Source organism: Sardina pilchardus, chromosome 5, assembly GCF_963854185.1.
Source record: "Sardina pilchardus chromosome 5, fSarPil1.1, whole genome shotgun sequence".
NCBI lineage: Eukaryota > Metazoa > Chordata > Actinopteri > Clupeiformes > Clupeidae > Sardina > Sardina pilchardus.
In genome coordinates, this window is record NC_084998.1 from 19659190 (window position 1) to 19685631 (window position 26442).

At 44.4% G+C, this 26442-nt stretch overlaps 2 protein-coding genes across 4 annotated transcripts; both read right to left on the bottom strand.

The window, feature by feature from the left end:
* Positions 1–495: 495 nt before the first annotated feature.
* Positions 496–22593, bottom strand: brwd3 (bromodomain and WD repeat domain containing 3). Of its 3 annotated transcripts, none has more exons than XM_062536834.1 (40): positions 22420–22593; positions 22227–22285; positions 22093–22122; positions 21845–21904; positions 20695–20845; positions 18418–18513; positions 18013–18173; positions 17427–17648; positions 16807–16907; positions 16459–16529; positions 15724–15824; positions 15562–15602; positions 15346–15450; positions 14717–14870; positions 14412–14546; positions 14189–14317; positions 13795–14020; positions 12697–12837; positions 11694–11889; positions 11075–11168; positions 10780–10947; positions 10482–10561; positions 10073–10277; positions 9752–9850; positions 9434–9541; positions 9169–9293; positions 8616–8698; positions 8412–8523; positions 8192–8253; positions 7288–7443; positions 6655–6775; positions 6351–6476; positions 5861–5933; positions 5358–5402; positions 4491–4631; positions 4110–4262; positions 3828–3976; positions 3648–3730; positions 3392–3535; positions 496–3138 (listed from the first exon to the last, which is right to left on the bottom strand). In XM_062536834.1, exons 1-40 carry the CDS (start codon positions 22451–22453, stop codon positions 2396–2398), a joined length of 5283 nt encoding a protein of 1760 aa, XP_062392818.1. In that variant the 5' UTR covers positions 22454–22593; the 3' UTR covers positions 496–2395. The 3 variants fall into 3 exon arrangements, with proteins under 3 accessions (XP_062392818.1, XP_062392819.1, XP_062392817.1); XM_062536835.1 differs by having other exon boundaries at positions 4491–4634; positions 11694–11883; positions 22420–22592; XM_062536833.1 differs by having other exon boundaries at positions 4491–4634; positions 22420–22592.
* A 436-nt stretch (positions 22594–23029) lies between these two features.
* On the bottom strand, positions 23030–26442 carry hmgn7 (high mobility group nucleosomal binding domain 7). The gene is made up of 6 exons (XM_062536877.1): positions 26285–26442; positions 25552–25578; positions 25341–25376; positions 25058–25105; positions 24716–24820; positions 23030–24021 (listed from the first exon to the last, which is right to left on the bottom strand). Exons 1-6 carry the CDS (start codon positions 26297–26299, stop codon positions 23962–23964), a joined length of 291 nt encoding a protein of 96 aa, XP_062392861.1. The 5' UTR covers positions 26300–26442; the 3' UTR covers positions 23030–23961.

Genomic DNA, 26442 nt, shown 5'->3' on the forward strand with positions numbered 1-26442 from the left:
TCTCCCCAAAATAAACGTGTTTAAAGGTTATTCTATGCTTTAAAGCACGAGATACAACGACCCAAGCCAGTATATTTACTGCACATTCAAAAACAGAACTAAACGATTTGCCTGTTTGAACCATCTGTTACCATTCACCACTGCTATCCCTTCAGATGGGGGAAACAAAAGATGAACTTGTTCTTTATGATAATAATTGATCATGATAATAATAATCATCATCATAATAATCATACTACTACTACTACTAATTTAAAAGAGGGCTAGAGCTATCCCGATCTAGGATATTAATTCTCTATATTTGGTCAACCAACACCATTGCAAGACACATACAAAGCATATCACTTTAACAGCCTGCTCTAACCAGCAATTAAGTGAGATCAAAAAGTCATTGCTCCATTTCAAACTGACTATAAATCACAATGAATGATTCAAAAGATGACAATTGTATCCACTTCTCTGATTAAGGAAACATGTAGAGGTGACATGAAAATGTAAAGTTAATTCTTGTATACTTTAATCAAAATAAAAACACAACCAAAATATGCGTAGAAAAAAAAAAGACAAATCACATGAGCTTATTACATCTATAAAACATCACCATCATATTAACAGTGGCTTTCCCACCACTCAAGTCTATTAACACAAAAGAGTCCCTGAAGAGAGACCGAAAACCAAGATGAGGAATTGGCTCAAATTGTAGTCACATTAATGCTGATTGGATGGTCATACATTTGTGCTCCATGTTGATGGGTTTGACATTTGGTGGAGTCCCAAGTCTCCCTCCCTCAGGGGAGGAAGAGGAGGTATTATGAAAAGTTGAGAGTTAAAGAAATCATTCGCAACGTACAACAATCAAGACAGGAGCTTGGAGAGCAGTAGGACATTTTAAGGGACATATGAAAAAGACACGTGTGTAAAGAGATGACATTAGTAAAAAACCCGTTATCTGCTCTAAGTGACACTTGCTACAACACTAGACCAGCGTGACTCTTCGTCTTCTCTTAGGAGCAGATTTTGTGCATCCTGTGTGAGGCCTTGATCAAGACCGCAGAAGGAAAAAAAAAAATGTATTATAAATGTCTACCCCAATTCACCCACTGCACACTACCATCAGGCTACAATTCAGATCAAAAAATCACACCAGAGTTCAGGAGGTTGGCACCAAAGATGATTGTTCTTGAAATTGCTGGAAGCAGAAAGTAAAGCTCAGAGCTAAACAGTCTATAGGTGATCACTGTAATAATTAATAATAGTCTTTTGCTCTTCAGATGGCCTGTAGCGGACCAGATGAATCTCGAGGAAGCACGAAGCTGGCCGATGGAATCCGCCGCCATCCACACCTTCCACCGATCAGCTGCCAGATGTTTTCTTACCCATGTGCAAAATGTGTACTACTATTAGGAAGCGACAGCAACGTCTATCATAAAACAGTGTAATAAAAATATAAATATTATTTTGTGGTGGTCTCAAAACAGTCTTCAGTGTGAGGAGTGGAAAGAGAGAGAGAGAGAGAGACAGGGAGAGAGATGGGTCAGTGCTTGTCATGAGCCCACAACTCCAAACCAGACGCAAACCAGCAGACTGCAGCCCTTTACACAATCACCTACCCATCCTCGGTTTTAGGCAACACACAAGCCCCAGGTGACAGTAGGGCAGGGAAATGGGGGGGTGGGGTCTTCCAAAAAGAAATCGGGACAACAGAATGATCAGTGGAGGAGGAAGAAGAAAGCAGCACCATCTCCACATGAAGGGGGGTGGGGGGGCTTCCAAACTGTACTGTGAGAGCTACTGTGGTTTTTGATCTGAGAGTGAATGGAACAGCACCATGTTGGGTTTCCACAGCTAGTCAGTGTCTCGGTGAGGAGCGATGAGAGGAGAGGAGAGGAGAGGAGGAAGAGCCGAGGAACAGGGGATGCAACATGGAGGAGCTCATTTTAAGGCCCTGGAGCAGAGTAAGGCTGAGGTGGCTGATTATTGGAAAGATTGTTACCAAGAGGTTTCCTTGGAAGTAAGACACAGACACGCACAGACAAACAGAGCGGAGGAGAAAATGATGGAGGGGGGGAGAAAGTATTAAAGAAGAGTGTGAAAGAACAGAGAGAAAGGGAGGGGAGAAACGGAAAGATGGAGATACAAAAAGCACCACTGTCCGTAAACATACACTCCTACACAAATCAAAATAATTAAAAAAAGAAAAAAAAAAAGAAAAAAAATACAATAAAAAAATAAACTATACAAAATCTTTTAAAACATAATAAAAAATGATAAAAAGTCAAAATCCCTGCAGTATTGGTATTAGTGAGTCTGAGAGGAGGGCTGGGTGAGTGAGTGTGTGTGTGTGTGTGTGTGTGTGTGTGTGTGTGTGTGTGTGTGTGTGTGTGTGGGGGGGGGGTCAGTGTGACCAGCCCATGAGGTGGCTGACCCGGGCTTTCTCAGTCATGCGTCGCACCCGACCCGACCGCGACCTGCCCAGGTTGAGCGGGTCTGCGGCGTTCCCCTCCTCCTCGGACTCGTCGTTGTACAGGACAGTCCGTCGGCCCTGGTTGCGCGTGTTGACCCGGGCCGACTTCCCTGTTCGCTGGCTTGATCTCTGTCCAGCGGCCGTCTGTGGCAAGGCTGCTCCACTCTGCCCCTCCTCGTCTTCCTCCTCCTCCTCCTCCTCCTCTTCCTCCTCTTCCTTCTCCACTTCATCATCCTCTGGCTCCTCCTCTTCCTCTTCCAGCTCCTGCTCGGAGTCCTCCTCAACCTCCTTGTCTTCTTCCTCCTCCTCCTCCTCCTCCACTGGCTGCTCAACCTCCTCATCCCGCCGCAGTCTTTTCACCTGTGCCATCGTTTCGTGGCTTATCAGTTTTCTCTTTGTGACGGCGGCAACCTTGCCCTTGTCTCTATGGGAAAGGCGTGGCGCTTTACTGTAATCGTGGTCGCCGCCATCGGGAAACTGCCCCACCTCCACGTCACTCTCTTCGCTCTCTGACGAGGAAGAAGAGGAGGAAGACGAGGAAGAGGAGGACGACGACGACGATGAGGAGGATGAAGATGAACTGCCAGATGCAGGCATTTGTTTTGTGATTGTGCGCAAAGTGCCTCTCCTGTGCGACTGCCGGCTGCCGTTGACAGTTGGCCCATTACAAAGTTCTGGAAAACAAACACAAACAAATATTATGGCCACTCTGGGTACAAGAGCATAATACACTCAGCAGACTTCCGGCGCAACGCTTTGTGCATTATACTTTTGCACTTCTGCAATGACAGAAGGTTGCAGCACTGTACTGATAAACTTTACAATTTGACATGTAATCTTGAGTGTTCTGCATGCATGGAGAGGTTTCTGGAAGGTTAAGATATGCAGAGATTTTTGGCAAGTAAAGATATGCAGAGGCCTCAATACCAGAGTTTTTGGCAGGTAGCCCTCGGCTGCGCATTAATCTGTTGGCCCCTGGTTGTCCTGAGGAAGATGAGGAGGAGGATGAGGAGGAAGACGAAGACGAGGCCTGGCCGTCTTCATCCACAGAAATGTCATTGGATTCTGAGGCTGTTGAGATATTTGAATCTTAGATAGGGATTTGCAAGTAAAAGTATAACAAACAAACAAAGAAACAAACAAACAGTGCCCAGTGGGTTGGACTGGGTAACAGAGCTCATACCTTGTGAAACTGTGCGTGTGCGACTCCTGGATCGCTGCTGGGTTTTTGGTTTCTTCCCTGATGACTTGTTTTTCCCTTTGGGACTAAAGAATTGCACAAGATGATATGCAGAGATTAATCAACAGCAGTGTCCATACAAGGATTCTTTATAAAACAAAAAGATTTAATGTGTTGTCTTACCTGACTGGTGGCGATTCCTGTAACCGCTTGCTGTAGTTCATTCTCTGACGATTTCTCCGTTGGTTTTGTACAGCAGATTTATAATCTGAGATTATGGAGATGATCTGCCTCTCGAAGAATGCCGACAGACTCAGAGTCATACTGAAAATCTAAGAAATATCAGAAAACATTAGACCTGATCACTTCTAACCAAGAATCATGAATGAAACCATTTGTGAAAAGAGAAAAAAGTTGGGACAAGAAGTGTGACAAAGGTCTTTTTCTTTCTAAATAAGGACTCACCCTCGACTTTTTGTTTGGAGTGTACGCCTTTGAATTACTGAAAATCAGACGGATGTCTTTGGCAAACTCTGAGGGATTTTCATAATTCCCTACAGCTAATGTCTCTGACACAGTCCCCAAATCCATTGGAGTGTCAATGATATCTCGATAATCCTGCAAATTGCAGAGAGAGAGAGCAAAATTACATTTAAACCACTGAAAACAATTTCTCATAAATTGATGTAGCCACAGTAGTGACACCTACAACATGTTATCATAAAGCCTTTGAAGAGGCAGCTCATGGCAACGATAGGCTCTCAACACTCCAGAGAGGTCAATAGGCCATCTGGGCATCATCTCAGCACCAGGGTGAGAAACGCCAACATGAGGAAGGGCACTTACTGGATACTCAAAGAGGTCGACGGGCTGTCGGAACGGCTCCGAGTCGGGGCTGTCAATCATCCTGCGCAGGAGATCCTTACACTGGTTCCTCCACGCACTGATGTCCAACGCGACCCCTCGCTTCTGAGCCCCGGACCCGCCCTGCTGGTGGAGAACATTTAATATGCGTACATTAGAGCTATTTTGGAACCGCCGTGTTAATTAACGTTAAGCCCCAGAGGCTTGAGAGGGGTCGATCCATATGCTATTCATACATTTTTCAAAGATAAAAATAAACCCTACATCAACGCTCAGCCTCCCCTCTTTGAAAACGGAAACCTAAAACTTAAACACCCAAAATGCTGAGAGCACTGGAATCAGAATTCATGTCTTCTGATTTTTAGAATAGTCTACGACTGTTTCTTATCTTTATCTTACGCTTCAATTATGGCTAGAATTCACACATTTGACAGGACTAATTTCTTCATTCTGGTCCTGTATCGTTCCTGACAACATCTTTCTGTGACTGTCTTCAGAGATAACAGGGGGGGATATTAGGTTTTTGCTGTGTGATCCAGTTCTGCATGGGTGCATCCCCTGTGTTAGTAGTTATCTTCTTGCTGGATTGCCAGGGTACTACTGATAAGGCTCTGCTTCAGAGTGGCCTACGTAAGCTAGGATGCCTAATGTCTTCTCTCAGCAACCTGGAAAGACACCATTTTCCTGTTTAGTTCAGCTGGTGGATCTTTACGTAATGGCATGATGTCTCTCTCCCTTGGTGCACATTGTTGTAAATAAAATTCTGTTCCTGGATTGTCCTACCACTAACTGACTGGGTCCTGACTGAGTCATTCATCAGTGGTATGAAAACAACCCATCAGTACTCACTTGTTGACCAGTGGATGTCCCTGGGGTGTCGGAGTCAACATCATTCTGACACACACACACAAACAGGAAAGAGAGGGAAGAAGCTATTCAGCACCAAAAAAATGATTAAGACATACATGATCCAATCACATTATTGCTCAGACGACACGGCTGATCTTCAGACCAGACGGCCTCACCAGACAGTTGATAAAGCGAGATGAGTCGTAAGAGGATCATTTCCTGTATCTGTTTGGAGGTAGTAGGTAGGTCCGAACTCCAAAGTTTAGTTACTATTATCTATCATGTCCGAAAGAGTGTTTCATTGGCATCACACTCAATGACAATTAAATAGTACACATTATATTTAAACAATGTATTTATCTTCTCTTATTCAGAGAAAAGTGTATGCTTGACGTAATGGACACGCCTATTTAGGAGTTCGGAACTACATGCCATTTCGTTCCATTGGCCCTTTAATCCCTTTAAGATGAATCTTGGTAACTAGTAACAATCTGTGGCCTTACCTCCTCTTCAACACTGCTCAGCTCCATCTTCATCCTGTGGTGAAGGTCCACTATGTCCACACAGCTCTGATCGCTGGAAGAGAGATGGACATTCACAATTCCGAATGTGACTCATGGTCACAACACAATCAAGATCCCTCCATATTGCCAATGAGAGCTGTTACAATAACTAGAGTTTGACATAGATCGAGCTGCACATAACATTACTAACATCCACACCTCACACTATAATGATGACATGAAAAATTATATTGTTGGGCGTTTCTTTTTGGAGCAAGTGTGTGAACAACAGAAATACTGAAAGCCCATCAGAATCCACCAAAATATCCAAATATCTTTATTGTTACATTTGTCCATCACTGGCAGTGCGGACAGCCCTTAACAGACGGTAAAAGACGGATAATTGTGCATTAGTCTGTGATGGGCCCCCCATTATAAAACTTCATTAGGTGAGGAATAGTGAGCGCAAGTGCCTGCTGGTTCGCCGTACCTGATGAAGCGCAGCAGCACATCAGTAACGATCTTGGCGGCGGAGACGATGGGACTCTGTGGCTCGTTGAAGATTCGGGCGTTGTGCTCGATGTAACGCACCTCCCACATGAGAGCAGAAATTCTCCTACAGGGTCAAGAAGACGGGTTTATGCCAATGGAGCCACAATTATAAGTTCTTGTAGTCATAGGACTGTAGATAGATAGATAGATAGATAGAGATAGAAAGACAGTAAGATAGAAAGACAGTAAGAAAGAAAGAAAGAAAGAAATTTGACTGGGGAGTGAGGCTGTGAGAGCGCTACCTGTAGAAGCGGTTCCTGAGGCGCTGTCGGACAGTGCCGAGGTCAGTGGGGTAGGCCACCACAGAGCAGTAGAGGGGATAATCCCTCAGATCCACAGGACTCTTAAACTCCTTCGCCACATCTGAGAGCATCCAAGCAAATGAATATTAAAGTCTAGTAGGCATATTAAAACCTTTCCTAATGTGTTATAAATATTTAAAAAGGAGCACTTCAGGGTTTTGAGCTAAAACTAGAGAGCTAGCTACTTAAAAGGCATGCAAAACCTTGCAAACACCACCCAGAGCATTATTGGTGCCGTTAGAAGCTTGCTAACATGCTAATTGGTGTCTTGGTCTACAGTCAACAATGTTTCCTGCAAAGTGAATATCTTGGATGGCTGGTGGGAGCTATTTGTTTTATCTGCCTTTCAAAATATCTGACGGAATATGGTAGTCATATCAAAATAATACCAAAACAAGTTGCCTGATAACAGCATCTCTTAAAAAGTGGCAAATTGTTGCATAATGTTTGTATGAGTGCGGTCTAAAAATGAACTAGGGTAGGGGATGTTGCCTTTGAGGTAAATAATAAGTGGCTAATATCAAATCCCTCGTCAGTATCATATCCCAGGAGGTGCTGGCGCGCATCTCGTACCCAGAGAGAGCAGCTGATCGATGGCCTGGACCACTCGCTCGCAGTCCTCGTCCCGCGTCTGCGCCCCCCACTCGCCCTCCTGGGGTTTGTACAGGAGCGACTGGAACTCGGCCTCCGACACCTGGACACAAGCTCCGAACTCTTCTGGGAGCTCCGCTGGATGGGCAGAGAGAGAACAACTGGTTATTTATGAGGCTTTGAATATCAAGGTCTCATAAGGTGAATCATCTCACACTATTCAGTTACACATTCAGTTGAGCCAGATTTTCAAACCAAGAAATTGAGCTGGGCTAGAAATGTTTAGCAGCAGGTAATGACAACAAGTAATGTTTATTCATTTGGTCACATAAGACAGAGGCACATCAGAAGCGCATAACACTTCTTGATGTTCCTGCATCATGTGTGACCCTTTGGGTGTGTTCGTAAACTGCACACTGGGTACTCCATTTGAAGGGACAGAGCTTGACGTCAGTCAAACTGAAAACAGTAGAAGAAGGTGTTTTGAAGAATTAGGACAGATTAAAAAATGATTTACAAATGGCCGAGACCTTACTAAAGTAATTAAACAAAATTGTTTGCCGAGGTGTCAAATCACCTTCACTCTTATTAAGATCTTGAATGAATTTTGAAGCCAGATTGAATTTACAAAGACACCCAGAAAAAACAAACAATATAAGAGCTGTAACTGAATGTTGCTAGGCTATGCGGAGTACTGCATTCATACTGTAGGCTACTACTGTAGGAATTTCTATAGGCTCGCAAAATGTGTTTTTTTTCCCTCCGGTTTTTCTTTGCGTTTCTGGCTGGACCACGGACTGGGCCACGGGGAGGTTGGGCCGCATGTGGGCCGCATGTGGGCCGCATGTGGGCCGTCATTTGAATAAGCTGTACTTTGCTGCACTACCTTCTTCAGGTATCGGCTCCAGATCCCACGGACTCATTTTCTCTGTCTCTCCATTGTCCCACCTATTAAACACATTCTATATTAGCATTTCACACTTCATTTCCAGGCCTTAGGCACCACAGACATTATACTGTAATGATTGATTCCCCCTTCAATCCTTTCTGGAAACAAAAACAGAACAAAAGTCACATTCAGTACACTCAATACACCACACCCATACCTAATATTGTAGCACTGGAAGAGACTATCAGGATATTCTGGTTCGAGCGGCTGCTGGCTTTCCACTGATCCGAACCACCATGCGTCATCGATTATGCTCCTGAATCTTGAATCTAGTCACACAGAGACCACATTAGTGCCCATGAAGGACACAAGCATGGGACGAGCAACAGGCTCAGGATTTATGGCAAACTGACTCACTCACCAGGTTGCCAGTTGCGTTCTTTTGCCTCGTTGTAAAACTGCTGCAGCACCAAAAAGTCGATGACATCAGGCATGTCATGATACCTGCAGGACAAGGACGAGGGGCTCTGTGATTCAAAGTACCAGTCTAACCACGGAGTCGGAGAAGGTATGCAAACACCTTACAAACACCACAAGCAGTTTGCTTAACTAATAACGTGTCTTCTGGCAATATAGTTGCCAATCCCCTGCTGTGATATTTTAACTGGGTGGTCTGACCCAGATCACAGAAATGCATTGTGCATCACCCAGGAGGCTAGTTGCACAGAGAGGTGTGTATTCTTAATAAATGCTTTTACCATGAATATAAATTTGAGGATAATACCAATAAATTTTTTAGAAAAAGAGGCTTCAAAAAGCAACAAACTCTCTGTCACATTTGATGTTTTTTGCTCTCGAATATTGGCACAGGATGCCCTGAAGCATGAGACTTGGTTGTACTTGAGTGTGTGTGTGTGTGTGTGTGTGTGTGTGTGTGTGTGTGTGTGTGTGTGTGTGTGTGTGTGCGCGCTCACTTTAAAATGAAGGACTCATTAGTCATCTTCCCTGAGAGTGGGTCTAGGAAGGCCAGTTTGAGGCAGCAGAGGGTGGGCGGTCCCACCTCATACTTTATACCAATCACCTTCACCGACTCTTGATCCTGCCACAGGAACACACAGACCAACAGCAGACCTCATTAATGCATGAAAACAATGCATGGTAGCAAGGCAGATATATATATATATATATATAAATACAGCCAAGTTAGGGAGGCCAGTTAGCCCCAGGTGGCCAACTTACCCTGAGATCCAGTTTATTCCAGGGCTGTTTCAGACGATTGATATTGTAGGCTTTGGCCCTACGCACTGCGCGTACGTACGCTTCATGACCTTGGCGGAAGTAGATAAGCTATAAAGACAGAGGAGCGAGAGTTTGAGACCGTTTCAGCTACTTGTTGACGGTCAAAAATGATCACGTCTACATATGATCTGGCACTAGAGGTATAGATGCAGAGTGCAACTCTGCTCAACTTGTCAACTGATTCTGTGCATTGAAACTCGAGACACCTGACATACAGTTGACATGTGACCATTTACTCTAAAGGTTCGAGCTCCATACCTCATCCCCCATCTGAGGCACGAAGGGCAGTCGGCGGGCTGTGGTGTCGGTGACCCACGAAGGAGGGGTCCACTCAGCAGATGTACTGCCCGACCCGGGCTACACACACAAACACGCACAGAAAAGTTTCAACAATCCGTAGTGTTAACAGTGCCCGTCCAGCACAGTATTAGATACACAGCTAAGAGGCCTTCATAAGCAACAACACTGATTTCATGACATAAAATATTGAGTCAGATATTTAAGAGCATATACTATGTCTATTAGATGTTGCAATGGTTATATCATTTAGGTTAGAAAACAGGAATAGAAATATCAAACCTTTTTAGGTTCTTTTGGTTTCTTCTTCTTTTCTGCCTCTTTCTTTTTCCTCTTCTCCTCCTCTTCCCCCTCAGCCTGGGTCTCTCCCTCGTTCTCAGAGCTGCTGCTGGCCGGGGCTCGGACGAGACGCCTGGTGGACCGCTTCGGAGGCTGAAGGTTGATGCCTGCGTCGGCAGTCCAATCCGAGTACTCGCTTGACGAGTCACTGTAGAGAGAGGTGCAGGGGAGAGAACAGTTAAATTGTGATTTGAACTCGAACTATTAGTAGAGTCCTTGACACCGGACACTGGAACACCAGATAAAACGAATCAGCCGTCCACGTCGACGCCACCCTGCTCGCTCATTGAGGGTAATGAGGCCGCGCTGCTTGGCCGAGGGCATGTTTATGAACTGGAAACCAACAACAAACCTGGAGCTGCTGTCGCTCTGCCACTGAGCCTCTCCGTCTGAGGAGGCGTCGCTGGCATCCGCCTGCTCCTCTTCCTCCCGCTGCTCCACACACACACACACACACACACACAGACACGTTAACCCACAAACAGCAACGCAGAGCAGCTTTCTGAAGTACTTTTATCAAATTAGAATCGTTTCTGCCTCTGCCCGAGAGCATTTCCCAGATTGTTTAACCTCTTTAAGACCTTTCTAAAGGGGTGTCTGTCTGTGAACTCGGCGGCGTTGGTGAAATGAGCCCAACCCGGTAGCCCTACCTCTGCCTCGCTGTCCGAGTCGGAGCCGTGCTGCGAGCGGAGGCTGCCGCTGCGGCGTAGAGCGCGGCGCTCGCGGGCCGAGCGCGTGTGGTAGGAGTGGCGCTGCTGCTGCTGCTTCTTGCGCTGCGTCCGCCGCATGGAGCGCAACGACATGAACTCCGGCTCGGCCTGGGATGGACACACACGGACACACACACACACACACACACACACACACGTCAGCATCAACTGGGCTGTTGGAACGGACATCCTTGTCTAGCTCAGTTGATTAGCGTCATAAAATGGCCGGACTCACTCGTGTGGCACTTTGCACAGGTTTCCTCCTCTTCTCCGTGTTGTATAACGAGCGCTCGGACTCGCCTTTGGCCTGTCGACTCTGTTCCATCACTCTGAAACACACCACACACAGACATCAGCCAACCGCGTACAACATGATCACTAAATGGTGGTGTTGGTAAGAGCAACATAAACTGACAGATCCCTGAGGCTTTACTATTCCTTGATGATCTTGGTACACTTTCGACATCTTGCAACACAAAATGGATGCCTATGAGCCCAGAGTTACAAGTGCATAGCAACCAGAATGTTCCTAACGCCATTGTTTTTTTAGATCAATATTAATTATTTAACTTGTAAGGACATAACAAATGCACTTGCTTACATGACTTCAAATAGCAACAATATGCTGTTTAGAAACAATGGCGTGCCTGAGACTGCTTTTAAAAAGGCCTTTGTTTAAATCAACTAATATGCAACACACTTCAGGACATAAAGTCCTGAAATAAAGTGTTTTCATAAATGAATTGAGGAGAGCTCCAGCTTTGTCTTAACAAATGAATAACCTACAGCCACACAGGCCATGGCCAGATAGAGCCAGACTGGGTGCCCCATGTCCCCTCTAGAGCCTCCTGTACCTCAACATGCTGGCTGGGACTTCGTTGACCACCACCCTGCGGCTCCAGGCCAGCAGGTCTCGCTCGGTGGCCATCTGGCTGCGGGGGGCGTTGTTGTGCATCTGCCGCACCCCTTCCACCTGGCCGCTCCGCCGGAGGCCCACGTTGGGCGGAGAAAGGAGGTCGGCCCCTTCACCCTCAGCAGCTGCACCTTCACCTGCAGAAACACATCGAGTGGGAAAGGTGCGTCTGAGTGCCTAGTTCAGGTCTCTCTAAGAAAGATCTGTGGTTACTGGACCAATGTCATGTACGGTGAAGTGACCGGAGAAAGTCTATTGCTTGTGTACAAGGACTGATCAGTCAAAGCCATGGTTATGGAATAACTTTGCAAGATCTACACAAAATAAACCTTTTGTAATGATCAAATTATGTTGCCCTTACAAGTTTTTTTTTTAACAAATGCCCCCTATTCAAGCTTTACTCAATAGACTACAGTCTTTCAAGAATCTTTCCCAAATCTTGTCAAAGTCTTCTGGTGTTAGGATGGCTTTAGTTGCCCAGTTACTGTGGAAATAGCGTGGGTGGACTATGGGTGGCTCTGAAACACTCTCCTCGATCCTCGATGCTCGGTCCTCGAGGCTCGTTCCCACTGATCTATAACACTGGATAGACTATCCCATTGCTGCCACCCCATCATTCTTTATGTAGATCAGTGAGGACGAGGATCGAGGAAGGAAGGAAGGGAGGGTGTATAAAAGACCAAATGAGAGGCACCCTATGTGTGATGTGCCATAAAGAGCAGTAGTGTCTCCCTCACCTGCTTGCCGATCTGCCGGGACGTTTCACTCCCTATTCAAGCTTTGCTCAAGACTACAATCTTTCAAGAATCTTTCCCAAATCTTGTCAAAGTCTTCTAGTGTTAGGATGGCTTTAGTTGCCCAGTTACTGTGGAAATGGCGTGGGTGGACTATGGGTGATGTGCCATGTGCCATAAACGTGCCAGAAGTAGTAGCGTCTCCCTCACCTGCTTGCCGATCTGCTGGGACGTTTCGCTGGTCCTGCTGATGCTGCAGCTGCCTGATGAGGTCGTCCAGCGGGCTCTCCTCCGGTTCCTCCTCCTCCGACGTCTGCTGGCCAATCACCTGCTCAACCACCTCCCCGTCACCTGGGCAACACCACAGTAGCCACACGGGCGTCACTTCATAGGCACACAAACTCCCACTTTGTTGTCGTAAAAGAGCATAATGCAATTGTGCTACAACCACAGCATATGTAGGATATGTTATCAGGTATACACTTTAAGTGTCTTAACAGACCTGGTTTTGCTTGGCAAAGGACCGTCTATGCAAACTGTGCAACTTTAATGTTAGTGATGTGCCTCTTTTCCTTTTGGGCCCTTGTGATGTTTATGTGAAGACTTGTTGTGCTCACATCAAACTATGCAACACACAGCTTACAATGAGCCATTCAGCCAACTCTGCACACAGGGCAACCCAGCCCACACTGGCAGTCAGAGCCTGTGTTCAGCAATTTGCTACTCGATGCTATTCAACTGCAAATGGCCATTTCTAAAGGGAATTAGCTTAAAAATAATAATAAATACAATATTCTTTTTTATAAGAAATGAATAGATGAATGCTAATGATGAATATTAACTCAAGTTGACATGTAATGGTTACATCAAAGCAGAAGTACTTCACGGTCTATTATGAAGGTGTGAACGTGTTCACAAACTGTTGCCAGTACATCAGAGAACATTCGTTTACTCCCCTCAGTAGCTTATCTGGCTAGATTTTCACACACCGGACAGCTCTCCCCAACCTTTACCATAATATTTGACCTTCCCTTGACTTGTGCAGTGCAGTGCAGACACAATTCAACAGATTATTTCGCTTAAGTGAACTCTGCAGAACCTTGATCACTCCAGGATGAGACCTTGAAGCTAGATTTACCACCAGGTTTGCCATTGGCCATGTAGCTTAAAAACTGGTTTACCATTGGCCGTGTAGCTAAGAAGCTGGTTTACCATTGGCCATGTAGCTTAAAAGCTGGTTTACCATTGGCCGCGTAGCCAAGAAGCTGGTTTACCATTGGCCATGAAGCTAAAAAAAAACTGGTTTACCATTAGCCATGTAGCCCAGCTGGGGGACGAGCTGCTCCTCTTTGCAGTTCTCTCTGCCCGGGACCAGCCGCTGGAAGATGGGCGGGTGGGGGTTCCCGTCCACATCCACTAGGAAGGGTGGGGGCATGAGGTGGGGGGCCTGCTGGGTCTGCTCGTCCAGCACGTAGTTATTGGCGTCCCGGATCAGCGGGCGGAAATCCGTGTGATAAAACATCTGGTCAGGAATCTGATGGGAAGGAAGACAGATGATGTCCATGATCAAGCAACTTTACAAGGCACAAAGTATAACTCTGCAGTGTAAAGACAATTTTGTAAGTTTGAACATTTGCTCTGAACAGAGCGTGTCATGCATCTTGTTCCTACTGCTAAATCAGCAACACGAGCGTGTTTTTACCTTCTCGTAAAGCCTACTGCATCCAAAACCAAATATGAGGACGTGGCCGTGAGAGTCTGTGCAGGCAAAGTGTTGACCATCAGCCGAGAACTTGCAGTCAAAGACGGCACCATGGCCTTGTCCCTCGATCTGAAAAAACAATGGCGAGAGGGGGAGGAAAGTTACTGCACTGTACAGCATGGTCACCCACCACAACGAACCAGTAACAACTCAACCACTGTACCATGTTAAAGAAGTTTCGGATCTTAGTTCCTCTGCTGAGGTCCCAGACGTAAATGTTCCCATCGTGCCCTGCCGAGAGCATGATCCGCCAATCAAACGGGTGGGCCTCCAGCACAAACACTTCATCATCATGACCCTGCACAAAAAAACCCCACAAACAATTAAAACATGCCAGTCAGACCCAAACTACACCGCAACTTAAAACGCATGGAACAATCTTCTGGCCAAGACCCTTTCATTTAAAAAGGAAATTTGCCCTGAAAAAAAACAAACAATCCCCACCACTTCCCATCCAACCACACTTACTGATAACACATGAAGCAGTTGGCCACTGGTAGAGCTCCATACTTTCAGCAGGCAGTTAGAAACAGCAGTGATAACCATGCGGTCACTGCGGTCCCACGCAACCATGGTAACGACCAGTTTGGTGGACTTGTCCTCTCCCGACACCACGGCACTCCTGTTTAAGACACACACACAATGACAAAGGCCTCAGGATTTAGGCACTTGGTTGACCATTTCTATTTATGAGCCATTTCTTTTCCCTCTCTTCCACATACGTAAATCAGAATACATTAGCCTATTATTTTGGCATCTGCCTCTTGCTTGCTCCATCATAATCCAAATGGGCTCGGGCAGTGCATCTATTCTTCGCTTGACTGTGTTCTGTTTAACCTCATCAGGCTTAACCTAGATATTTTCATTCTAATCTAGCCAGATTTTCACATGGCAACAGGTCTACCTAGCCATGCACACATAAATCCCATCTTCACAGAAGCCAAAATAGTCTGGCCATTCACTATTAAAAGTCTGCCCAAAGATTAATCTTGTGTGTGTTTGAGCAACAAAATACATAATGGCGCAAATCATCATAATAATAATAATAATAATAAAAAGGCTCTGTGTCGCCCCCTAGTGACGGGACAGTCCCTCACCCCGGCAGACGGGCGCTCATGTCCAGACAGACGCTTTTCCACTCCTGCTGCTGGAAGTGCCAGATCCGTGCCGTGCCATCGCGACTCCCACTCACAAACCTAAGACTGGCATAGACACACACACACGAGGGGAATCAGAGGGAGGCCATTTGCTACTGGGACCAATTGGGGAAGCCCCGGGGGGTTGGCGGAGTCTGACTGAAATTCTAAACATACCCATCGCTGTTGTTGCAGAACTGCACGGCCAACACTTTATCCTGAAAAACAAAAACAGAGGGCCTTGAGCAATCGCAGAGTAAGTAGCAAACTCCTTTCACAGACACCATTTCAAATCACATTCTTAATCATCTCCAACTTTCATTGGCTGTGCGGTCTCACCACGTGAGCGTCTAGCTCGGAGAGCTTCATGGGTGTCTCGGCGCCCAAGTAGTACACTCTGATCACATGGTCTGTGCTTCCTGTGGCCAGGAACATCCCACCTGTCCATGGAAATGAGGAAAGGCCGTGAAAATGTGAAGACGACAGACTGAACACTGCAAACATGTATGGGCACTGAAATCAAATCCTCAAGATGTTCTAGCAAAAAAACTATCTGGAAATGCTGACTGTGGCAACATGGCGGGACCAAGAAATGCCTGATCACTAGCCACTAAGTCATCCATCCCATAAGCATTACTAAGTTCACAACAAGCTGGGCATGTCATCCATGTGTAATTGACTGTAATGAAGCAACACGTCTAATACACAACTATTCATGGAAGAAGGAAGCGCATGGCGAAACGCGTTGCTCAGAAATAAAAGCTTAAAAGTGTAGTCCAATGGTGTGCTGTGCGGTGATCCTTTGTTCTTTTTTACACAACTATTCATGTGTATATTTCTTTCATATTACATACATTTTATGTTTAAGGCAACTGCATGTCAAATTATGAAGGAATGCAAGCTCTGTATCACACAAAATGGGCAACCAGAGGTAGAGCCTTACGACTTTAAACAATCAACTGTTTTTTTCCCCCCTTGTAGCAAGGCATCATTTCCACAGACCTCTTCTGAATGGTAAGTAAATAAGTGTGTGAGTGTGTTTAAGGTGAAGTGGGTCAACCCAGCCATACTCACCACAACTGAAGGAGCAGCAGGAGATCTGGACTCCGGGGCGTGAACGCTCAACAAACTTCACTGGACGGTCACTACACAAGACACACATCAGCAGTGACGACATTAATTGTACAATCGTAACTCATGTCTCAAGCTTCTCCACACACACACTTAGCACCTGAACTTCTCTAAACCAATAAATACAATGAGTTTGCATTTTTCTTTAAAAGTGAAGTTGAAATTGAAAAAATAAAATCAGACTGAACATGTCCTCTCATTTCCCAACACTCTCTCACTCTGGCACACACACACACTTCACTCCAATAGCGGGTGCAGAGAAATTCCAACTGTATGCCCAATCCCACTCACTTGAACTTGGTGGTGAGGGCGTTCCACTGCCAGAAGCACACCATGCCGTCTGCCCCGGTGGAAGCCAGCACTCGAGCAGAGCCTGTGGTACCTGGAGAGAACTGGACATGGTAGAGACACAGACATCATGATGAGTCTCTGTAGGTCTTAATGTATACAGTTTGATGTGTATGTGTTCCATTACGGCCCTATTCTTCCATTTTGGCCCATACGTTTAAGATTTTTGTCACCTCACACTCAGATCTTAAAGCCTGAAGCTATCAAAGCCATTATACAATAATCTATTTCAAAATATTAAACAGTTTGGCCTATGCCTGAATTCTGGTTAAGTGTCAGAGATTTAAGTCCTGGCACACCCTTTTAGGGCCAGTTTCCCATACATGGATTAAACCTAGTCCCAGATTAAACACAAACTCAAACAAAAACTGTATTTGTAAATTAACTTTTCTGTGATTGACTGAAAATAAAAAGATGCAAACCCAGAAAAAAAACTGTATGTGGATTAAGTCTAAGACTATTCCTAGTCCGTACAGTATATGGAAAACTGGCCATTCCAAGTCAAGTGTATAGCATTAGTTCTACGACAGTTGGAGGCTGTCCAGCCAGGAGGCGACGGAGACCTGTATGGATGTGATGGAGGCGGCGTGGCCCTGGAGGACGGTGATGGGTGCACAGGTCCTCAGGCACCACACGCGGATCACTTTGTCGCAGCTGGCCGAGGCGATGAGCGTGTTCTCATAGTTGACAGTCATGTCCGAAATTTCTGCCGCGTGACCGCGGAGAGTTGCCAGGAGACGGCCGTCGTCTGTCCCCCATATCTTCACTAGGCAGTCGTCGGAACCCTGGTGGCAGCAGGAAACAGCTCATGTTACTCTACTCTAAGCCACACCATACACACCCACTTTCCTAATCTCTCCAGGAGCAAGGAGGACGAGACTTCTATAAACTCATTTCACTGAAAGTTTAACTTTTTTGACAACAGCAGCTGTTGTGGAACATAATAATTATGTGTCTAAAACATGTTGAGGAAATTACCTAATACCATTCAGCTTGGTAGGTTTCACAATCTTTTAGTCATCACAATAAGCCATTTTCTGAATATCTTTTAACTGAGTGTAAGTTGCAACAGTGAGGCTTTTAAAATGCCCCCCTCCCCAACACACACACACACACACACACACACACACACACACACATGCTCCTTACCGTGAAGATGCGTCGTCCCGTGCGGTCAAATGCCACACAATAAACCGAGGAGAGGTGCCCCAGGATTCGCCGGTGCATCTTCATGTGTTGATAGGTGGAGGAAGGGAGGGCGTGCCCAAAACGAGCGACGCCTGCAGTCTGTCGGGCACCCATGATAGATGCTGGGAAAAGAGAGAGCAATCAGTGCCATTGAACCCCATTAGAGACTTTCACAGGGCAACTAAACTTACGTTTAATCACAGGGCAACTAACTTAAGCCGATATATGATCGCCGCTCTAGTTCGCTCTTGTTCACGGCATTGCGCCTGGATACAAGCGAAATCTGATCATAATCCCTAAACGGCACGGAGGACAGGAAGCTGGTTTCATTACTATGGACACCACAGCACCATGGGAAAAGCATACCGAAGTTGGGTGGCCTCTCCGCACTGACTGGAGGTTCTGGTGGGCGTCCCCTGTGTAGCGCTGCCACTGTGGAACTGCTCCATACCGTGTTGCAACCTGGGTCAGACAGATGCACGCAGAGAGGAAGAAGAGTGAGAGAGAGGGAGGGAGGGAGGGAGAGAGAGAGCAAAAGAAAGAAAGAAAGAATGAAAGAAAGAGAGGGAGAGAGAGGGAGAGAGAGGAAGATAAATTAATGCATGCATACATCACCCGACTTTATAGGGAGAAATGTGGACCATAACTGTGACACATTACAATTCTCATGTCTAAAACCCAGAGGCATTTTGATGCTTTGCTAGATGACTGAGACGGGAACTAATAGCTTGTGCATTTCGCACATCTCCTCCCACCTTTTTCAGGCTGAGGTTTGTGGGGAGGAAAGTACATCCAAGATATTTCAGGGAGAACCTACAAAGAGGAATACTTAAACTATTTACAGACAGTGGCAGCACTCTGTAATACAGCAAGATATGCAAACACTGAGAGTGAGTTGGCACTGTAAAGGGACAAGGGCTGTAATGTTCTACCTGGCAGCGTCATTGACACAAACCTATGGAACTGTTTCTACACATGGGTTAGAAAACAAAATAATTGTGGACCCATGTTATAATGACTATCCATACAGTCTGGTGAAAACACAAGTGAAACCACACTGTAAAATAGTGCAACCGAAATGCAAATACTAAGACAGTTGGCACTATATACAGTACTAGAACTGAAACGTGCTACCTAGTTGAATCATGGACACAAGCCTAAACATCTGGGGTAAGTTTCCCATACATGGATAATAGCTTATAACAGACCTTTGATGAAGATCGCCAGTAAAACAAATAGCGGAGTCTTAGATTAGGCTTAATCCACGTAGGGAAACCAACATCTTGTGTCCATGTATGGGTTACAAGCTACTGTAAATACAATCCATGTTCAACTTCCATTTTCAATGTCTATTCAGTGTGGTGAAACAAACACAAGTATGCAGCTGTGTGCCTATGAGCACACATTTCCTGTCTCCAGGTGAGGCCAATTTCACGCTGACTTTAACATACTTCTATAAATCGGCTCAAATTGTTTATTTTGGGCAGAATGCGTGTGCTTAGAAAAGGCAAACTGTGCAGTGCCATTTACAGTGCTAGCACATGAGGTAGCTGCAAAGCTAGCTGCCATGGCCGTCATATCAATATGTCTGCTTCTATGGTTTTTAGATGGAGCCATGAGAACGATTGCATCACAAGAGCAGATAATTCTTGAGCCTTGTCGCCCGAGATTGGGAGTCAGTTCTACCAGGATATGTGAAACACCATGTGAAAGTGTTAGCAACAAACTAAACTGTACAAAGCGATCAATGTGCCAAATGAAAAGGGCAGTGCCTTTTCCAGAGGCCCCTCTGGTGTAGTGGTACCATTTCAAATCAAGTCAGGCTTATTGGCCATGTATACTTGCGAATACAAGGAATTTGGTCTCTGCATTTATCCCATCCGAGAATTAGTGAACATACTCAGCACACAGTGAGCATACAGTGAGGTGAAGTACACACTAACCCGGAGCAGTGAGCTGACTTCATACAGCGGCTCTCGGGGAGCAGTGAGGGGATAGGTGCCTTGCTCAAGGGCACTTCAGGCGTGGACTGGTCAGGGATCGAACCGGCAACCCTCCGGTTACAAGCTCGAAGCCCTAACCAGTGGTAGGCCACGGCTGCCCCTAATATGAAATATTCAGAATATGCTGCATCCAGAGATCAACACTACCTAGCAGCCAAGCAAAAATTCATTACCTGGCCTTATTAATTGATAATAAAGATGCCTGAAATTTCACAGATAATAAGTGTGAAACATGTTCTTGTGTGACTGGAAAATAAGAGGGACAGAGATTCTGAGACACTGCCTAAATGCAGTTTTTTTTTTTTTTACATCTGAAAGATTCCGGTAGAAACAGGTGGCTGACAGTGTTTGCGGCCTAAACAAATAGTTGATTACTAGCTTTCAAAAACACCTGAGCACACTTGAATCCCCTCGACAGAAATGTCTAAAAAATTTTCAGACGGAGAGCAAAAAAAAACCTTAAGATAATCAATCTACCTATATAACAAAAAAATACAAGCTACCTTACACATTTGTGTCCCAGACTGATGACTCAGGTTTCTTTTTTTCAAGAGACACTACACTACTAAAGGGGCACAAAGAGGTGTGTGTGTGTGTGTGTGTGTGTGTGTGTGTGTGTGTGTGTGTGTGTATTCCATACCCTTTGCTGTGCGGAGAAGAGACTGTTTTCCAGTGCCCAGTAGGGTACAGACCCCAGGAACACTTGGTGGAACATGCTGGTCAATCAGTGGTCCCACCTGTTTACACACACGCAGCAGGTAATCTGCAGGGATATGCTGGTTCAGCGCCACCTGTAAACATACAGAAAGAGAAAGAGAGAGAGAGAGAGAGAGAGGGAGAGAGAGAAACCTCAACAGTTGATAGATATGATATAACAGTAATATGTTTGCCTCAGTCAATTATTTCTTGTTATGGTAGTTTTAAAGTATAGCAGCCCATATCTGCCACATACATAAAAAAACCCAAAATAATAATAATAATAATCTAAAAAAAACCTCCCCTAACTAATTCTGAAAGATTATCGAATGTTAAGATACTAATTCAGTATTTTCATATTGAAATACAAAGGGGTAATTATGAGATGATAAAGTACAAACATTTTGAGTACTTAATATGTCAAAATGTTGACATAGAAGGCCCAACTCAATCTTATTTTTTTTTTTTTTTTTAAGTATTTCAAAATATTGATGTGGTATAGTCTTCTAAGATATTTCATGTTTGTGGCCCTATTTCCACATGGCAGAAACCATATAAAATGGCAAGTAGCCTACAGAAGTTACAGGAGATATTACAATTAACTTCGTGTTGTTCTATCACCCTCTGCCACCCCCCTCGGTCTCCCTTCTCCCCCACACACGTACACACACACACACACACACACACACACACACCAGTTAGACTCAGGCCCAACGACCAATCAGAGTCAAATTTCGCCTTATCCTGGGCTCACTCAAATAGTAACTGGCATTTGATTGGTTGGGGACCTTTGAGTGACGCCTAGGATAACCAGTCCCGCCTTGTTCTGTTTGCCCTCGTTTAACCCCTCCTCTTGAGTCCGCACACAATAAGGAAAAAATACTAACAAAACATTTTTAATTATAAAGATATAGCTTTACTATGAACCGTCCGTAACTTATGCCTTGTTCATCATTCCTGACGTTAAGGCGGAGTAAGAGACATAAGCCTCAAAACAAAATATCCTACCACAAAAAACCCAAAACGTACGATTCAAAACAAAAGTTACAGTAAGAATTTGACAGTCAATGATGCGATAAAGTTATTACACTCACCCAGTCATCGAAGTTTCGCTTATATTGTTTCCCATCCCAACTCCACCGTTTCGGGATCAACTGGAGAGAAAAGCGCCGCGTGGTAAACGCAAGAGTCGAGTTCTCATATCATGTATATTCCCTCTTAATACAACTTAAATAGCTGTCGCTTAGATATTACACATCAATAAAGCCGAAAAGCGGCAGATATCGCGCACATGAAACGCGAGAATAAAGCTAGCTAATGTAGCAAGAGGAGCGCGGCTTACCTCATACTCTTCCAGTTCCTCCACCAGGATCTGAAATACACACACAGCGGGTTAGCTATCTATAAACAGTTAAACCATACTTCGTTTATGCTGAAGACTGCGTTGACACACCGCGTTTAAAACACTCAACGTACCCTTGCAGATTTTTTGCACGGTCCCGACTGGAGAAATCTGGCAATCAGGTAATACAATTCTGAAAATAGAAGGACGCATTATCAAGCCATTCAGTTCTAGCATTAGCTTAGCCTAGCCTAGCTTAGCCCCTGTAGCTAACTGCTGAAAGTATTATGTTAACGTCCAAGTGAAATACACAAGCACAACACCCACCAGCTTCAAGTTGCGAACATTGTTCGGCTTCCATGGTTATGTCATTACACTGGAGTGAGGTTTACTGGTAGTTAGTTGTAATCTCCTAAATTGTTGAATTCAATTGAATCTCTTTAATTGTTCCCAGCGTTCGGCCCTTTCCTCGGAGCCTCGCGCAAGCTGCGCTGACTGCCTTTATTTGTTAGCGCCCTCCCTCGACCGTCGAGGATTCATGGTCTGCAGTAGTAGGCCTACCACGCTAAACCGCCAGGGAATAAGTTAAAGCTGCAAAACGGTGAGGTCAACCAGGTGAACACCTCTACTGCGGGATAGGGAACAACCGTGTGCCATGAGTCGAGACTTTTACATATTACTCTGAGTCTGGTGGAGAATGCCATGATGTATTTAGGTCTGGGAGAATGCCATTGCTTAGAGTAGGTTTATGCTTATAGGAGTTTGCACTTCTCTGAACCATTTGATAAAACCACACTATTTTTATAGGGAAATAAGTGTGATTTCCATTATGCGCCCTTTAAATGGTTAACCTAGCCTCTTGTGTTAAGGCAATAAATACCTTTGTGTTTATCACGTGATGTTTATTACAGTTGCAAACAATTATGATAGACACAGATTGAGGAAAACGTACATGATCATTTTATTATGAGACATCCAGAGCTTTAGTGGGAACGCACACAACCCCAAGTCTTTAGAGATGAATTTTCAGTGTTAAAAAATTGCCATTCTTGTTTTTTTTTTTATTCCAAAAAAGTCCTGCATAATTACACACAATTTTGTAAAATTTATTTCTCCCATTAAGTTAGGTTTATTTGTCTTCTTAACAAATCAATTCAGCTGCATTATTATTCAAATGTGAAGGAGACCACCATTTAACTGTACCTGGAATGTTTTCAGTTATTTGTCAAGAATGCTCGATTATTCCTCTTTCTCATAGACAATTAATTTGTAAAGAAATGAAACAAAAACCCCCAAATTAAGAACGACACTGCACAGACCCCAGAGTATAAACAACCACTAAACTGGCACAGACTGCGCTGGTGAACCAAGAACACACCATCACCTACCACCAAGCCACCAGCCAACTCCCACTACAAACTCCCAAACAAGGACCTAACAATATATTAAAAACAATGCAGACAAAAGTATGCCTTTGCAGATTCATGACACATTTCTTCTTGCTTCTGTAAGTTCTGACTGCCCAGAGTTTTTTCCACGTGTTATCTCATAACACTGCATTGATCATATATGCAATGAGCATGGGGCCACGGAGGCCTCCCTGGGAAACGTCAGACGAACTCACATCATCCTTTTGCTGGCAATGGAGACACCTGATATGACTGAGGCTGAACACATTTAGCTTTGTTTTGTGCTAAAAACCTGTACCAGTATTTACAAAATTGTTGATAAAAATATTTCTCTGGTGAAGGTGGAGAAGAAAAAAAGTAGGAGAGGGGGAACGGGGATCCAGGTGTGACTGGGGGCTGCTGAAGGAGGGGCCTGAATGGACGGATGGACAGATGGATGGATGGATGGGTTGGCGTGGTGCTACTCGGCCTTCGATTCCTCCTTCTCTGGCTCAGGCTCAGCCTCGGGGGTCTCCTCCACCTGCACAGAACCAGGCACACAGTCGACTTTAGAGTTCATTCAGGATTCTCCACCCACCTTTTTTTCAATCAGGAGGACTCACAACAATAAATATAAACATGAAAGTAGTGCCAAAACTTAGCAATAATTACACAGTTATAGAGGGAGTATCATGTTTTAAATAAACCCATGACATATTTAGTACTTTTATATCAGTTGGCCCTGCTCCCCAGATACATTTTCACGGGGATTATGTTCCTATAGTGAATGTGTCCCTGGTCATTACAAGTTTGTGAGGGGTAGGACATGTAGTGTAATGGAGCCATCCATACTTGTGAACGTTAAGAAGGCTCAAAAAGTAAGATGCCTTTTTTCACTGATTGTGGGACAGTAGCCTATTTCCAATAGCATCAGTAGCATTACAGGCACTCATAATAGGGACTAATTGAAGTGATTAAATGCATGCATTCTCCTTCTCTAGCATGAATGCATGATCTCATTAAGAAATTAAGAGCACAGACCTAACTAACAACCTTATCAAAGAGTGCTGTGATGCCCCCTGGCAGGAGTCTACAAAGTACACATACATAAGTATGCAAATACTGTAACTCTTCTGAGATCTCTGTGTTAATTACATTTGCTGTGTCTACTACCATGTCCACTACAGGTAAAATCAACTTGCTCGCCCCAACTTACTGTCCCATGAGAATCATACCTCGTTGGTCTTGGTCTCCCCATTTTCAGACTGGTTCTCCTCCTTAGGCTCCTCAGCCTTGGCCTTCTTTTTGTCCTCCTTTTTGTCGTTCACCTCTTTATCTTTCTGTTGGAAGAACAAAAGAAAGTATCTTGTATGTGTACCGAGTCTAAAAAAAAGTCAATAACGGGTTTGATCTCTGAAAGCCCAATCTTTTAACTATTAGATACAGTAACAAGAGACACTTATATCTTTTATGTTAGACATGGATAAAACTGAAGAAAAACCCCAGAAGAAAGCGGAAAATAGAATGAGAATTTCAAAGTCGAAAAGTTGGAAAGAAAGAGAAGCAACAATGCTTACCTTCGGTGTCTTTTTAGGTTTAGGTTCTGGTTTAGCAGGGGCTGGTTTCTATTACAGAAATGAAAAAAAAAAGTGTTACAAAAATCATACAGAAACGTTTAATCATGGTCACATGTATTATATTCCTATATAATTTTTACAAACTGGTTTTCTTTGTTTACTAAAGAACAAAGAGACAATTCCAACTAAAAATATACATGTCCAGAGGCATCACATTAACATAAAGTTTTTTTTCAAGCATAACAGGCACATAAGGGGAAAAAATAAATAAATGTATACTTACACTTACTGCCGATAACCTGGCGGATCTTCTCTGGGGCTGTAGGTAGAGGAAATACAATTGAAGTTAAATGTAAATGAGCAAGTGAGTGGACCTGCAGTGCAGGTGGCCAGAACACCTGACTGTAGATATGACAATTTTGCCCTCACCAGTTACATCCGTGCAATAGCAGGAGTAACCACTTAAATCAAAAATAAAAAGAACATCCACTTACTTCCTCTTTCACCTCTCCATCGGTTCCCTGCAGGAAAAAGACAAAGATAACTCAATTATTTATTGCTCACAGTTAACTTGCACAACTTTATCACATAAGAACACAACTCATGTTTAGCTGAGGCACCTATTTAGAACGGAAACGTTTTCACGGCATCGGCTTTAACATTGACAGGGGGAGGGGCACAAAATATTCCCTCTCTACTACGCCATCTGGCGATAAGAAGGTGTCATGACAGTCATCTTGCAAATCGAACAAAGAAAACGTATGAAAATGTTTTATTAACACGTCCCTTCCATGGCTTTACAGCGACGATTAAATAAATTGAATCCCCCCTCCATTTTTCTATGACCATTAGACGAGCGATAGCGCGATATTGCGTCTAAAAACCTGTATTCATTACAACCTGCGTTCGAGATGGAGAGTGTAGGAGCTGCAAAGCATGGCTGCGGTTCCACAGGCATGGAGATTCCAGTTCAGCGCAGACACAAGACTGGTAGCAATAGTGCTGCTCAGGAAACCCATGAAATAACACTCCACTCTTGAACAAATTATCGCAAATACACTAAAAATAACACGAAAATAACCGTAATGCAATTATCAGACCGAGATTACAAGTCCCAACGACAGATTTTTTAGAAAAATCACCGTTGTCTCGAGGGCTTCCTAATTTCGCTACGGATTTATAAGGACAAAAGTATATCCGCATGTCGTAATCAGGTCGTTTACCTACCTTTCTTTTAGGCATGGCGAATTCCTTTACTATTTTCTTCTTTAAGGTGAAACTAAGAGGTTATCTGTTTAATTTGGACTTCACAGTTTAGATAGACAGGCGTTCGCAGAGCTCTGGTCCTGTAGTAAACACACTGTTACATTAAAACCAGTGGTTGA